A 16,801-nucleotide genomic window follows, 5' to 3' on the forward strand; every position below is an offset into this window, starting at 1 on the left:
AGGGCCTCGTCTCCTTCCCATCGCCCCTCCTTCTGCAGGGACATTCCTGAGCCTCCCTTCCACTGGGGCAGGTCTCAGCAGGAACGCCTCCCAGTGAGTGTCTCTCTCCAGTGCAGACTTGTCCCCAGGCAGAATGGAAACACTCTGAAGGAGGCGGTGGCTTTAGAAAGTCGTCTCATCCTCTGGGATTTCCCTGTGGCCCTCCTCCCCACCCACAGTCATGCAAACACACACACAGAGCAGCCAGGGTTCCCAGGCTCTGCCCAGCCAACCAGCCTGGCCCCCTCCCTCATCAGTGGTTCCCCCTCCTCCCAGGGCAGTTAGCATCAAGATGAGCCAGCAATCCATCTACACTAGCTCAGCCAGCAGATCTCAGGATTACATCCAGACAGACTCTCAACAGGAAGAAGAAACTGTCAGAGCAGCAAAAGCCCCAGCCCAGAGATTCCAGGGCGACTCCTCCCCTCTCTCCACCTGCTACCCTTTAAAAATGGCTGAGGACTGTATTTTGCATCGTCTGGCGAAATAATGCCTCAGAACTATAAACTGCTAATGGTGACAGCTCATCTCAGAAGAGGGGTCATGCGTGACTGGTCTCAATTACCCCCATCCCGCCCGGCTGTTAGGGCTGAAGAAAGCTGAGACATGGGTCAGCCCCAGGAATGGATGATGGGGTAATGATGCCATAACCACTGCAGCGGTTATGAGGTGGGGTACTGGACCAGAAAGGAACGACAGCTTACAGGAGGCAAAAGAGGGGGATGAAGAGAGGAGAGAAATGGATGACCACACGAGGCTCCACACAATGTACACCCCACCCACATTTCCACATGTATCCTTCACATACTATGCAGTAGGTATAATTCCACAGATGAGGAAACTGAGGCTAGAGAGGTTAGACAATTTCCCCAGGTCATTTATGCACCAAGGAGGGCAAGTGTTTGCACAGTGATAATAAAATTTTACCCCTGTCCTCTCTCCCTTTTCCTCCTGCTTTTAATCTTCGCAGTGTGTCCATTCATTCAGCAAAAACACACGGCCTGCCTACCGCGTGCCTCCACTCTCCTAAGCAGGGATGAAGAGGAGAAACACACACACACACACAACAGTGCCTGCCTCCTGGAGCTTATATTACAGCCTGGGATGATGATGTTAAACAGCAAATCCTTGCAGGCGAGAACTCCTAAGGAGAGGAGGAAGCAGGGAGAGGGGATGATGGAAAGTACGTGGAGGAGAGAATTTAAAGAGAAGGGACCTATGAGCAAAGACCTGGAAGAGTTGAGGGACCCGGCCATGTGGCCATTTGAGGAAAAAAGATTTCCCAGCACAAATTAAAAACAGTAAATGTGGAAAGTGTCTGAGCAGGAGCTTTCCTGCCTGTCTGACGGACATACAGGCAGACAGAGTGGCTGGAACAGAGCGAGTAAAGACAGACAGACGGAAGGGAGGTCAATGAAAGGGGGGGCAGACTGTGCAGAGTCCTGTAGGCATTTACTCTGGATGTTTGAACTCAGAAGTGGCACGATCGGACATGTTTTGTTTTGAAAGGACCACTCTGAGTATGGTGTTAAGGAAAGACAGAGGGGGCAGAGGAGGAAGCAGGGTGACCAGCTGGGAGGATCCTTCAGGAGACCCTGTGAGGAGTGGTGAACCTGGACCGATATGGGAACAATGGTGTGGACAGCAGTAGTAAGGGTCCAGGTATATTCTGAAGGTAGGACTTGTCAATGGACTGAATGTGGGATATGGAAAAGGTTGATGAACAAAGGGTGGCCCCCAGATTTTTGGCCTGAGCCAGTACAGAGACAGCAAACCTGGCAAGTAGAATGTATTTCCCAGGAACAAGCAATCGGGAGAACAGTTTTGGACACATTAAATTTGAGATACATAGTTGATATCCAAGTAGAGATGTTGATCAAAATATGTGCGTGGGGCACAGAAGGGACATTCAAAGGGATGTTCAGGATAGAGATACACCTTGGCAGCCCTCAACAGACAGATAGTATTTAAAGTCATGAGGCTGTATGATGTCACAAAGGGGACAAGTGTAGATAAAGACATGAACAGGGACAAGAGCTGAGCCCAAGGATGCCATGGTGTGTGCAGGTCGGGGATATGAGGATAAACTTGTTGAGAAAAATGAAAAGAAGCAGTCAATAATATGTAAAGAAAATCAAGAGAATGTGGTGTCTGGAAACCAAAAAAGGGAATTATTTCAAGGAAAAGAGAATGATCAATTATGTCAAATTCTGCTAAATTAAATGATAGCTGAGAATGGACCACTGAATTTAGCAACATGGAGGTTGCTGGCAATCTTCACAAGAACTACTGTGTTATTATTTTCTACTTCTCCCTTTGAGACATGCACCTGATGCCTGGATCTATGGAGTACAGTGGTAAACTAGAAACAGACAGAAACGTCCTCAACTTGATAAGAAATTTATATACGCAGAAAATCTACAACTAACATTGTACTTAACTATGAGAAACTTGAAGCTTTTCCACCAAAAATCAGGAATAAGACAAAGATTCCTCTCTCACCACTGCTTTTCAACATCATACTAGATATCCTAGCTAATACAGTAAGACAAGAAAAAGAAATAAAAGGTATAGAGACCAGAAGGAAGGAAATAGTGAAGACCTGAGATGGATGGCTCTAGTCAAAAGCTCATATTCCCTTCCAAAGTATTGATAGAATCCCAAGTAAGCATCCAATCAAGCACAAGTTCCCCCAGATACAGACAAGCAGGACAAATCATACCACTTTCTAGAACAGAAAAGGTCAGCATTTGTCTCTCCATCTAGAATGCAAGAAATCTGCATGGGTGAGACTACAGATACCCCTCATGTGTGTTTTAGGGGTTCAAAATCATGTGGTTAACTTTCCACACAGATACATGGACAAATCATTGGCATGTTTTGGCCTCAAACTATGTCACAAAAGTATTGGTTGGTGGAAGTCTTCAAGACAATCTCCCCACACCAGCAGGAATACAGAGACCGTCTTTTTCATCTCTATACCCTTGGCACCGAGCACGTTACCTGAGTTAGAGTATTTGGTAATTGCTGAATGAATGGAAGGATGTCCTTTGAGAGTCTCAAATCAGACATGTATTACGCTAACCCAAATGAGCTTCACTGATGATTCAATTCTTATGTGAACGGTAAAATCAGATTACAAAAGATAGATGAAACACTGCAAAAGGTTTTTGGACTGTTTAATCCATCTACAGGGATGCAGTAAACTGTATTCTCACCATATCATTTCTTTTGGAGCTATGAAGACCCTCTTCTATACACTCCTCATCTATTTAGGGGTTATCTGTATAGCTGCATTCCTTGCAAGCCTCTTGCTGGAATTGTTACCATTCTAACTTTCTGGTGGTTAGCCACACTTGCAATGGAAAGTCTATTGGATTTAAGACCAAAGAAAATTAATGTCCCCGGAATGGCAATTATGGTGGACCTGAAGGGAAAATAGGACAATAATGTTTATGTGTTTATGTGTTTTTAATGTTTATAGATTTGATGTTATGGCTCTGATTCTGAGGGGAATAGGTGTGTCTGAGATTAGTTCACTGTGAAGGAGGTTACAGGCATGGAGAGTTTCTGCTAACTACCCAAGCTCATAAATGCTTCCAAATGGTTTTTTTCACTTTTATGGGACCAATCCTCAGATCCCCACACACATAAAAGGGGTGAGAGGAATCCACTAGCCCCAGAGGACTCCCAGCTCCAGCTCTCCCCGCTCTGCGGTCGCCACTCTGCTCTTACCCAGGACACCATCATGTCTTGCCGCTCCTACAGAGTCAGCTCTGGTCGCTGTGTGGGCAATTTCAGCTCTTGCTCAGCAGTGACCCCTCAGAACCTGAACCGCTTCCGGGCCAGCTCTGTCTCCTGCAGGAGTGGGCCCAGCTTCCGGGGTCTTAGCAGCTTTGGCAGTCGGAGCGTCATCAGCTTTGGATCGTGTTCACCCCGGATAGCAGCTGTGTGCCCTCGACCCACCTACTATGGAGTTGGCTTCGGTGATGGGAGTGGTGCTGGTCTGGGGTTTGGGGCCCGCAGTTGTGTTGGCCTGGGGTTTGGAGCCAGAAGTGGCCTCGGCTATGGCTTCTGCAACCCTGGCTTTGGCTACCGAGTTGGAGGAGTTGGAGGGCCAGCAGCCCCATCCATCACAGCAGTGACTGTTAACCAGAGCCTACTAACCCCGCTCAACCTGGAGATTGACCCCAATGCCCAGAGAGTGAAGAGGGATGAGAAGGAGCAAATCAAGACCCTCAACAACAAATTTGCCTCCTTCATCGACAAGGTACTTGAGACAGCTCAGTCTCTGGGTCTGGGATGATGAGAGCTAAATGCACTGGGGTGTACTTTCCCTCAGGAAAAACTGATCTAGACCCAGGACACAGATCTTGACCCCACATCCTTTGGGATCAACCAAAGGCATGCAGTATGATTTCCAGGTCACCCTGCTGCAGAGCAAGGATGAGCCCGAGGAAGCACTACAAGGAGGGATAGGTTGACAGTGGCGGTGGAACATCCAGCCACCGACTGGATGCCTAAAGGGATCTGAACAACCGAGTCATTTAGAAATATCTTCCAAATAGGTTAGAAACACCAACACCTCCACCAGGTGTTGGCTGGGACAGGTTTAAAAGATTTTGTCCTTTGATATCCTCACGCTCTCTTTGAAGTTTTCATGGTTTCTGAGGATGAGTTCAGGCTTAAAGAAATGGAGAATGGAGTTGAGTAATTTTTGTACAAAACAAGGAATTCATGCCCCTCCCCCCAAGAGGGATATCCAGATTCAGCCAAGTCGCCTAGATTGAGGGAAACAGTAGGGAATGATCACTGGTGGTCACTGACCTTCAGGTTAATGAGAGGAACAAAGAGGTGGAACTGATATCCCAGAAGCGGGGATTCATGTCTCCATGAAGTGGGGATTCTCTGATTGTCCCTGGGATTGTAAACTCACCTCTGTGAGCTTCATTTCATGTGAAATGAGGGGTTGAAGCAAATGGTCTCTACATTCTCCTCCAGTTCTGTAAGTCTCAGCTGATGGAATATCTGGGGTGATGGGTATGACCTACGACCTGAGAGTTCCCACCTCCTAAAGCCACATCCCAGCCTACATGTACTTTACTCTGTTCTTCACTCCCTGCCAGAGACACCTGACACTGGTTTTCAGATGTAGGCCAACCTCGACTCAGGTAGAATCGATTTCTGAATTCCCAGTGAGCCGGCCCTCCCCTCTCTCAGAGTGTTAAAGGGGAAATGGTTGAATATTTTGGTTTCAAAGCTTCTGTCTGTAGCTCAGCCTGGCTGAGTGTGAGGAGGAGTCCCAGACCTGCTCTGCCAGATACTTCTGAGTTAGAGGACTGAAAGCCAAACAAAAAAGGGAATAGTGGTCACCACGAGGTTGTCACCTCTGACCATCTGAGCAACTAGTCCATACACAGGTGATCATATTGAGCACTCAATTGCCATGCCTTTGCCTCTGTGGATTTAGGTGCGGTTCCTGGAACAGCAGAATAAGCTCCTAGAGACGAAGTGGAACTTCCTCCAAGAGCAGAAATGTGCTAAGAGCAACCTGGAGCCCCTCTTCGAGAACTACATCACCAGCCTACGCAGGCAGCTGGATGTAGTGAGCAGTGACCGGGCCCGCTTGGAGGCTGAGAGGAACCATGTGCAGGATGTCCTTGAGGGTTTCAAGAAGAAGTGAGTGGCATCTGGACCATATGGACCAAGGACAGGCATGGGGGGTCCCCAGTGCAGCAGCCAAGCTCATGCGGGAGCCCCTGGAAGGATCAGAGTTGAATGCTGGTTTCAATTCCCAGCCTGGAGACAGGGGCAGGGCAGTGATATGTACTGGAGGGTGAGGCCCCTGGGATTGGGCACAGTTTGTCCCTAATCCTGCCTATGCACATGGGTGAGTTGGCCCCAGAAAAAGGAAACCCCTGGTTCTGAAAACAGTGCCCAGGTCCAGCCACAAGCAGGATGCTACTTCCTCTAAGGTCAAGTGCAATGACCCTAAGGCTTTTCCAGCAGAGAACCACAGCCAAGGTTCAGATTTTCAGACCCTGCACCCAATTTGAGAAAGTAAAAGGGATTTGGAGAAACCAAGGATCTAAAAGGTCTTAAAGATGGGGCAGAATGGTGAACATGAGGATGGCAACAGGGAGCCAGGCTCCTGGCCGGGGCAAGAGAGGCCATAAATGGTGATGACTGGGGAGCTGGGAGCAGTCAGCTCTCAGTTCGGGGGGGACGCACCCTCTTCATCTTTATCATCCAGGTATGAAGAGGAAGTGGGTCTTCGGGCCAATGCTGAGAATGAGTTCGTGGCTCTGAAGAAGGTAAGGAGAACAACAGGCCCAGGCAGACTTCCCCTCCAGACAGGCAAATGTTTTCCACATCTCAGGACGCTGCCCAGGCAGCCCTGAGAATACTCACACACAGTGGACCCCCTAAGGTCACAACTGCTTCCCTTCGAAGTTCTGCTTTGGTCTCCAATGACTTAGGGTCTTTGTGAGAGGAGAGGTTTGAAGAGATGACATTTTAGGAGTCTTGGACTATCCAGATTCTTCTTGCCTCTAAATGAGCATCGAGAAAGGTCCAGCATCCCTGGGGGTTTGACGTTGTCCAATGCAGAACAAGAGTCATTAAGCTGTATTTCCACCCCATGACTCTCCCACCTGTCCCACTTGGCCTGCCCCTGTGGAGATTGGTCTGATCTTCCCACTCATCTCCAGACCCTGCCAAGGTGGGGAGGTTAAACAGTACACAGATAATGAGCATTTTATCCTTCTCTCTTTGATGTGCAGGATGTGGATACAGCATTCTTAAGCAAGGCTGATCTAGAGGCCAATGCGGATACCCTAACTCAGGAAATCGACTTCTTGAAAACCCTGTACACGGCGGTAAGGGCTCATCCCCTCTGAGCCATCCAAGGAGATCACTGTGTGGCCTGGACTCCCTGGGGGATTCATTGGACTAGTGTATTTTCTAATATTTGGTATCATACATCTTTCTTCCCATCAAATCTATATTCTCTAAATGCTGATAAATGTACAAATGGAGAAGGTAAGGGGAGCCTGACTCAGGTCTATGAATCAGCTCCTTGTTGGCCAATCTACTGATGGCCAGGAAAGTTTTCGGTCTAGGAATGTCAATTCCTATCTTCTGATGAGAAGACTCTGGAAAACTGACTTGCTGGGAGATGTAAGATGTGTTACCTAATTAGTCAAATGAACTAGCTATCTTGTGCTTCATAAGGTCTTTTTGGTCTGGGATAGACCTAATTTCAGAACTGAATGTCTGACTCCGAGTGGAAAGGCTGAAGAAATGTCCCTCTGAGGCCCTCGCCTTGCAGACTAGTTCTCAGCCCTCTCCCATCCCCACTGCCAAGTCTCCTAAAGACTTGGGATATAGGAACTCTTAGATCATCATGTTCTAAAATGTTGTCAGCTCTCAATGGTCCACGACTGGCACAGTTACTGTGAGGCTAAACCAAAGAAAAGTTTAAGCTTTATCATGGTTCTCACTCCCCTCCACAAATCCCTAGGCCCCCCCACAGTTTTACTAGTCATCTAAACAAGTTAGGGTGTTGAAGGGATGTCTCCTAGTATACAATAAGGGTTCAAAGTCAAGCTGAAATGGTTTGAGGTCACCTCCTCTTCTTTGCCCTCAGTTTGGATGATCTGCTCTGTTGCTTTGCCCTGAAGAAATAAGCAATGCTCTGTCTCCTGACTCCAAGTCTTGGGGACCCTGTGACAAAGCCCCGGCCATTGATGGGACCCATTGATGGGAGTCAGTCCATCTGTCTCACTGATCTTCCAACACAGGAAATCCAGTTACTACAGTCACACATCTCAGAGACATCAGTCATTGTGAAGATGGACAATAGCCGGGACCTGAATGTTGATGGGATCATCACCGATATCAAAGCCCAGTATGAAGAGATCGCCAGACGCAGTCGCGCGGATGCAGAGGCCTGGTACCAGACCAAGGTGGGCAGGAGGGTGCTGGGGAAGGGGTGCAGGCAGCCCTGGGATGACAAAGATGACAAAGTGGGTTGTGATCTTGACCCAATCTTCAAATCATCCCTTTCTCCCACCAACCCCTAGTACGAGGAGATGCGAGTGACAGCTGGCCAGCACTGTGACAACCTGCGCAACACTCGGGATGAGATCAACGAGCTGAACCGGCTGATCCAGAGGCTGAAGGCAGAGATCGAGCATGCCAAGGCTCAGGTGGGCAAAGGAAAAAGAAAGCCCCACAAGGAAGACAGGCAGAGCCCCAAGCTTGGGGAGCCCGAGTTGGATGATGCGGGGGAGGCAACTGGGACCCAGAAACAGAGGGATGGGAAGAATTAGTCCAGGAAGACTTCCTGGAGGAGGAAAATGTGGAAGGAAAGGAGAGACTCTCTTAATCTCCAAAAACGTAGAAGGAAAGCTCTTGGGCTCACTTAAAGGGGCAGGCAAGGCAAAAAGAATGGCTTTATTCTCTGGACCATCTGGGTCTTAAGAGCAACAGAAATCAGTAAGTGCAAAATCAGTAAGGATGAAAACGGAAGAAAAGCAATGTTCCACTCCCTGGCGACATCAAACTACAGGATGACAAGCCCCTCCATGGGCTCCATTCCTGGGTTGGCACCAGGCTGTGTACCCACAGACAGGGGGCAGTGTTTCTAGCCCAACCTGAGGATCCCCTAGTCCCTGCCAGAGCCTATCTGCAAACTGCCCTCCCCACAGCGCTGCAAGCTGGAGGCCGCTGTGGCCGAGGCTGAGCAGCAGGGAGAAGCTGCCCTCAATGATGCCAAATGCAAGCTGGCGGAGCTGGAGGGTGCACTGCAGCAAGCCAAGCAGGATATGGCGCGGCAGCTGAAGGAGTACCAGGAGCTCATGAATGTCAAGCTGGCCCTGGACATCGAGATCGCTACCTACAGGCGCCTGCTGGAAGGCGAGGAGATCCGGTGAGTGCTCTCAGTGCAGCAACTGGAGTGAGGTCAGGCTTCTGGCTTCCAGAAAGTCTAAGTGGGGGAAGGAACCAGGAACAATTTTTCCTGCAAACCTTGTTGGATTGCCCTTGGCAGGGGTTTAGAAGATGGCTCTAGTTCTGCGCCTCTAAGGGCAAGCCTGTAGACAGACTACATCAAAGCACAGAGTTCTGCTTGATTGGTTAGCTTGTTTAAAAAAAGAAAAAAGGCATTCTCTCAAATACTTTGCTTCAGTAGTTTTTGAGGGTTTAGGGACATGTAAGTTTCGAAAACTCCCCGGATGCTTATGCAGACATGGGTGAGAACCACTGTCACACAGCCAAAAAAGCCCTCTCAAAGCAGGGAGGTTTCAGAGAACAACATGGCTGTGAACTGACTTGCTTCTTTCTCTTTCCAGGATCTGTGAAGGTGTTGGACCCGTAGACATAGGTAAGACCCTTCAGTCTCTTCTTCTTCACACAAGTCTCTCCTAGGACCCTTCAAGTTTCCTTTGAACTCAAGCCCACATTGAGGTCAGCAACCCATGGCTGGACTGGCCATGACAGCCAGGGGAGCAGGGACCATCTGGCCCTTGGACTGAGAACATCTTTAGCAGACTTGGGTCTTAGACATCCCCAGAGCCTGCCTCCCCAGAGCTAAGCAATCAATCACAAAGGTTTCCAGAGCCTGCTAGGTGGGAGAGGGCTCAAGAAGTCAGCCTTTTTGCGAACAGTGGCCTTGTCCTTCAAGGGCAAAGACCAAGGAAGGAATGGAAGGGCCTGTGCCAGGAAGTTCCCTCCTCTGCTGATGGCAGGGAATGGGACAAGGCTGAATGCAAGTCCCCTTGCTGCTGCTGCCAAAGTACTGGATGTGCCCAAAGCACACAGGACCTGTGCTGGACACTGCAGGGGAGGGACACAAAGAAGACAAGACCCAGACCCAGCGCTCCAGATTTATAGTATTCTTGAGATGAGTCCTATCAACTGTCAACCTAATCCTCAAAGCCCCAGGGGGAGAATGGCCTGGGCAACTCCCTTAAAACATACGTGACTTGCCAGCAGTCACAAAGATAGTCAGGGGCACAGCTGGAATTCAAACCAAGACTTCTGACCCAAGAGTGTAAATATACACAGCTGTATATGCTAAACTGGGTGGGACACTGATGGCAGGAAGGATTCTGGTGAGAGAAGGAAGAAAGGGGGCCCTCCACCAATGGGGGTTGAGCTAAGTAAAGCTTAATCAGACTAGAGACCTGGGTCGTGGAGGTTGTGCAGTGGAGACTAGAGGGCTAGACAGCACAGCCATTTAGTGAGTCAGGAGGAACTGAAAACGGACCTTCTTTTGGGGTGGGGATTTCCAAGGGGCAAGATGTAATTGGAAGAAGCCCTGTGGCTTTATTATGGAGGCTACCGGATAATTCAGCTCAGAAGCACCCTCACACAACCCAACCAGACTTTGGCCATATATAAATAACAGTGGACTTCAGGGCTGTATGCCAACACCTGGGGAACTGGCTGAACTCTTCCATTTTAGTCCAGATGTTTCATTTTAATCACTTTAGTGACTCCACTAAAGTCAAAGTCCATTTGGATTTTAGTGAAGTCACAACCTTTGAGTCACCCAGGCAAAAGGACGGAAAAGTGGGTATTGACTATGTAGATAGTAGGAACCCCTGGGACCCAGGCCACTTCTGCCTGTCCTCTCCCCTCCCGCAACGGGAGCGTGGAGGATGAGGCAGCCTGGCTGAAGGCTTCTTCCTCCCGCAGCGGTGAGTAGCTCCCGGGGCGGCCTGGTGTGCGGGCCCGAGTCCCTGTTCAGCAGCTCCAGCCTCTGCCGTAGCGGGGTCACCATCTCCGGAAGCAGCAGCAGCAGCAACATCCGCTCAGGCGGCTTCTGCAGCTCCAGCGCGGGCGCGGCGCGGGGCCCGGGCGGCGGGGACCTGCTGGGCGCCAGCTGCCGAGGGGGCGCGGTGCTGGTGGGCGACGCCTGCGCCCCCAGCGGCCCCTGCCCGCTGCCCACCGAGGGCGGCTTCAGCAGCTGCAGCGGCGGCCGCAGCAGCCGCAGTTCCAGCGTCCGCTTCGTGTCCACCACCACCTCGCACCGGACCAAGTACTGAGGGCAAGCGCTGCCAGCCGCCGCTCGCAGAAGAACCATCTCCACGCCTTCTGCTTCTGTCCCCGAGGTGCTCTGAGTCAGGCTGGGGGGCGCTCTAGGTACCCCTTCTGCCGGAAGGCCAGGGGCTGCTGTGCCTGGCCTCTGTCCTCTGGGGGGATTTTTTACATCTCTTAGACGCTCCATCCACAGGCCCCAAAGGACTGGCTTTCTCCCTGACTCCCAGTTTCCTAACTTTGGGTCATTCCTCACCACCCAGCCCAACAGCCTAAAGAAAGTACAAAAACCAATATGTTGGGGGAGAAATGGACCAGTTCAATGCCAGAAAGAATGTGCCTGGGCACCGTCACCATCCTAACTTTGGATCAATAAAGAATGGAGAGCTGGCTGTCCACAGAGCAGGGGTCCTCAGCCCACCAGCCTCTGCTTCCCTCTCCTAACTTTCCCTGGCAGAAGGTTCTTTCCTCCTCTTCCTGACCCGGAAGGAGCCACCATCTTCAGTGGCCCAAGGGATCCCTGAGTCCCCAGAGATGGTTCTTCTCCAAGTGGCATAGGTCCTGGCTGCTTCTCTTCCTGGGGTGTTGGTTTAACCCCGGCATGCGAGTCCACGATGTGGATGGGTGCTGGTGGAGAGGCGGGCCCTGCAACACTCCATGCCCCTGCTGGTGGTGTGAGGGAAGTCCAGCCTTCCACCGCAAGAGGGTTTATGTCTGTAAGCTCCAAGGAGGCCTGGGCTGGGGTGGGTGCCTGTTTGTACTGCTCTTTGTGTTGCTGGAATTTCAATAAACTTGCAAGCTAACATGTCTAGGACTGTAGCCTCTCTTTACCAGTCATGCTGGGGGTGGGGGATCTTGCCTCCTAGATTCCACTAGCCCAGTCCCCTGGGGACTTGCTAAGGGCAGAGGCTGGTGTCCTGGATGTACTAAGAGCCCTTAGGCCCCTCCCTGGAGAGGCACACAGTTCAGCAAGGGAGATGAGACATACAGCAAAAGCTCTGAAAAAGAATGCTTCTCTCCATGCGTTGCCCTCCACCCTCCTCCCACCAAGGCAAACCCTTCCATTTGTTGCCCAGGTCCCACCCCACCCCCAGTTCCCCTGGGATCATTGTAGGGGCCAAGAGACCCAGCCATGTGGTTAGAGGGTTGGAACTTTCAATCCACCCTCCCTGACCTCCAGGGAGGGGAGTGGGGTTGGAGGTGGAATTCATCGATCTTGATTTATATAATGAAGCCTCCATAAAAACTCCAAAAGGACTGGGGGTTCCAAGAGTTTCCAGGTTGGTGCACATGTGGAGGTATGGGGAAGGGGATGCCTGGAGAGAACATGGAAGCCCCCAGCCCCCTTCCCCACACCTTGCCCATCTGACTGTTCTTGAGTTTTATCCTTCCATAATAAACGGGCAATCTATTAAGTAAAATGTTTCTCTGAGTTCTGTGAGCCACTCTAGCAAAGTAATCAAACCCAAGGAGAGGTTTTGAAACTTTCAATCTATAATCAGTTCGTCAGAAGTCTGGGCGGTAATCTGGGTTTGCAACTAGCATCTAAAGCAGAGTTGGGGTGGGCAGTCTTGTAGGACTGAACCCTTGACCTGTGGAATCTGATGCTGTCTCCAGGTAGACAGTATCAGAATTGACTTGAATTGTGGGACACCCAGCTGCTTATTGGTACAAGAAACCCCATGTGCATGTGTGTGTGTGTGCGCACACATGCACACACATTGAAACTGTGACCAGAACTCTCAGTGTGTGTCTTGTGCAACAGCAGAGAATCCCACACTGTAGTAAATCCCCACACTTGGTTTAATGACTATTCTCATCATCATTAAATTCTTAATAGTTTTAACAAGGGGTTCTGCGTTTTTATTTTACATTAAGCCCCATAAACTGTATAGCCAGTCCTACCTGAATAGCTATATTTCTACTAAGGGAATTGAATGTGCAGTTTAAAATCTTCCTACAAAAAAAACTTCAGGCCCAAATACCTTCACTGGTGCATTTTACCAAACATTTAAGGGAAAATTCAGAGTCTTCCAGAAAACATAAGAGGAGGGAAATTTTCCCAACTCCTTTCATGAGACCAGCATTACCCTAATACCAAAACCAGCCAAAGACATAATAATTTTAAAAAAAAACTACAAATCAATACATGTTATGAAACTTACTGTAAAAAAATTAGTAAATTGAATACAGCATCAAAGAAGAGGATAACACATCATGACAAGTAGAGTTTATCCTAGGAATGCAAGGCTGGTTCAACTTTCAAAAGCCTAATGTACTTAGTGGAATTTATGATATCCACAGACTGAAAAGGGGGACTTCCCTGGTGCTCTAGTGATTAGGGATCCATCTGCCAGTGCAGGGGACGTGGCTTCAATCCTTGGCCCAGGAACCAGGACCCCACATGCCACAGGGCAACTAAGCCCGTGCGCTGCAACTACGCAAGCCTGCACTCTAGAGACTGGACTCTGCAACAAGAGAAGCCCCGAGACGAGAAGGCCACACACTGCTACTAGACAGTAGCCCACGCTGGTCACAACTAGAGAAAGCCCACACAGCAACAAAGACCCAGCCCAGCAAAAAGAAAACCACACAGACTGAAAAGGAAGAATCATGATTACCTTAATAGACACACAAAAGGATTTGACAAAATTCAACATCTAGTCGTGATTAAAAAAAAAAAAACAGCAAACTAGGAATAGATGAGAACTTCAATAATCTGAGTAGCATCTACTAAATTAATTCATCAACAAAATAACATCCCATAGCTAACGACCTACTTAATGGTGAAAGTCTGAATGATGTCTTCCCTATGACTGGGAAAAGATAAGGGTATCTGCTCATATCATGCTTAGTCAGTATGACACAAGCTGTCCTAGCCAATGAACTAAGCCAAGAAGAAGAAATACAAGTCATGTTAAAAAAAAAGGGAGGAGGGAGTCAAATGGGTTGGGTAGGAAGAAATAAAACTCTTTCTATTTTTGAAAGACATAATTTTCTGCATAGAGAATCCCAAGGAATTTCTCTTTTTAAAAAACCTTCTAGAACTAATAAGTGAGTTTAGTAAGATTAAGGGATGTGAGGTCAATATACAAAAACTAATTGCATTTCTATATTCTAACAAAAACAGTTAGAAATTAAACATTTTAAGTATCACTTATAATAGCACCCAAACAGAGAAATACCTAAGCATAAGCCTTAAAAAGGATCAATATACTAAAACTACAAAACAATAATGAAAGAAATCAGAGAAGACGAGTAAATGGAGATATATACTATGTTCCTGAATAATAAGACTCGATATTGTTAAGACATTGATTCTCCCACAAAGATGACACAAGGTTCAATCAAACTTATGAACTCTGGTTTGTGCAAACCCCAGTTCAGATCCCAGGTTCTCTACTTAATAGCTGTGTGACCAAAAATAATAACAGGCAAGAATGATACTTAACATAGATTGAATTAAGCTGGGTTTCTAGTGTATTTTGTGTTTTAACTTACTTGATTCTTTCAACAATCTTATGCAGTAGGCACCTTAATAACTGTACTTTTGACAGATGACAAAGTCAATGCTCAGTGGTCAAAGCAAAGGCATTCTGAGTGCAGAACCCACACTCATCACCACCATGCTGTTCAATCTGTCATTTATTCTGTCTCTTGCCTCATCTATAAAATAGGAAAATAGCTTCCATATCAAAGAGTTGTTGTGGAAATTACACACAATGGCGTAACTACAGTGCTTAGCACGTAGCCTGGTACACAGTGGTGCACAATAAATGGTTGCTATTGTTTTGATGGTGATGGTGGTAGTAGGTCTAGTTCTACTGCTAATGGAGAAGAGCTGTATTCAGCAGCTCAGTCACCCCATTAGCAAACACGGGTGGATGCCCACGTGTCAGCAGACTGTTGCCAGTGTTTGCACGCAAAGCCCTCAGCCCTGACCTGCAGGCAGGCAGGCAGCTCCCTAGCCTTTCCTGCTCTTGAAACCTGGACTGAGCTTCTGCCTGGCTACCTGTGGGGCGTTGCTGCCCTCTGCTGGCCACCAACTTCCCTGGCGGCACCCCACAGGGCCTTTTCAAAGCATTCCCAGGGCAGGATATTGTGGAGAGAGAGATGGAAGTCTTTTTTTTCTCCCTTTTGTTATTAATTTCCTTACTCTTATTTTTTTAATTAAAGTATAGTTTGTTTACAGTATCATCTTGGTTTCAGGTATGCTGCTGCTGCTGCTAATTTGCGTCAGTCATGTCTGACTCTGTGCAATCCCACAGACGGCAGCCCACCAGGCTCCTCTGTCCCTGGGATTCTCCAGGCAAGAATACTGGAGTGGGTTGCCATTTCCTTCTCCAATGGTTTCAGGTATACAGCACAGCAACTTGTTTATGTGTGTGTGTGTGTGTGTGTGTGTGTGTGTATACACACATATATATGGCTTCCCTGGTAGCTCAGCTGGTAAAGAATCTGCCTGCAATACAGGAGACCCAGATTCAATTCCTGGGTCAGGAAAATCCTCTGGAGAAGGGAATGGAAACCCACTCCAGTATTCCTGCCTGCAGAATTCCAAGGACAGAAGAGCCTTGTAGGCTACAAGTCTATGGGGTTGCAGAGTTGGACACAACTAAGTGCGCGCGCACACACACACACCCCCCACACACAGTGTAGATAGATAGATCAATATATTCTTTTTCAGAATCTTTTCCCTTATCAATTCAGTTCCGTTCAGTCGCTCAGTCACGTCCAACTCTTTGCAACCCCATGGACTGCAGCACACCAGGCTTCCCTGTCCATCACCAACTCCCAGAGCTGCTCAAACTCATGCTCATCGAGTCAGTGATGCCATCTAGCTCATCCTCTGTCGTCTCCTTCTTCTCCTGCTTTCAATCCTCCCCAGCATCAGGGTCTTTTCCAATGAGTCAGTTTTTCATATTAGGTGGACAATTAGCTTCAGCATCAGTCCTTCCAGTGAACACCCAGGACTGATCTCCTTTAGGATGGACTGGTTGGATCTCCTTGCAGTCCAAGGGACTCTCAAGAGTCTTCTCCAGCACCACAGTTGAAAAGCATCAATTCTTCAGCAGTCAGCTTTTGGTCCAACTCTCACATCCATATATGATTACTGGAAAAACTATAGCTTTGACTAGACAGACCTTCATTATCAAATTATTTCTCTGCTTTTTAATATGCTGTCTAGGTCAGTCATGGCTTTTCTTCCAAGGAGTAAGCCTCTTTTAACTTCATGGCTGCAGTCACCATCTGCAGTGATTTTGGAGCCCAAGAAAATAAAGTCTGTCATTGTTTCCATTGTTTCCCCATCTAAATGTTGAGTGTAGTTTCCTGTGTTGTGAGAGGGAAGTCTTTAAAAAAAATTTTTTTTTCCTCCAAAATTGTGTTTAGGACACAGACACTGCAACACTGAACAGCAGCTTTAAGAAAAGGCGTCCAGCCCTCCGTCGCCAGCCCAGCACAGCACTGCTTCCACCATTCTGTCTCTCTGTCAGTCTTGGTTCTCACAGACGCTCAGAAAACCCCAACCCTGAAGCAGAAAAGAGCCATGCTTTTCACACCAAGCATGTTCCTTGGGGCTCAAGGGCCAGAGTTTCCCATCGTGGCATTTTCTGCCAAGCACGAAACATTTAAAGGGTCCAAAACACATTTGCACATTCACTCAGTCCACAAGTATTTACTGGGCACTTGCTATATTCCCAACACCATTCTAAGTGCT

General features: G+C 48.3%; 1 protein-coding gene across 1 annotated transcript; it reads left to right on the forward strand.

The window, feature by feature from the left end:
• Positions 1-3,787: 3,787 nt before the first annotated feature.
• On the forward strand, positions 3,788-11,090 carry KRT84 (keratin 84). Its single transcript, XM_055395866.2, has 9 exons — positions 3,788-4,309; positions 5,510-5,718; positions 6,293-6,353; positions 6,822-6,917; positions 7,842-8,006; positions 8,124-8,249; positions 8,751-8,971; positions 9,393-9,424; positions 10,741-11,090. Exons 1-9 carry the CDS (start codon positions 3,788-3,790, stop codon positions 11,088-11,090), a joined length of 1,782 nt encoding a protein of 593 aa, XP_055251841.2.
• Positions 11,091-16,801: the final 5,711 nt, after the last annotated feature.

Source organism: Moschus berezovskii, chromosome 6 (genome assembly GCF_049115385.1).
Source record: "Moschus berezovskii isolate FMDL1 chromosome 6, NW_MosBer_1.0, whole genome shotgun sequence".
NCBI lineage: Eukaryota > Metazoa > Chordata > Mammalia > Artiodactyla > Moschidae > Moschus > Moschus berezovskii.

Coding starts and splice junctions, on each gene's coding strand:
- KRT84 (XM_055395866.2), top strand. CDS start 3,788: ATGTCTTGCCGCTCCTACAGAGTCAGCTCTGGTCGCTGTGTGGGCAAT. Junction 4,310..5,509: donor TTGCCTCCTTCATCGACAAG/GTACTTGAGACA, acceptor CTGTGGATTTAG/GTGCGGTTCCTGGAACAGCA. Junction 5,719..6,292: donor CTTGAGGGTTTCAAGAAGAA/GTGAGTGGCATC, acceptor TTTATCATCCAG/GTATGAAGAGGAAGTGGGTC.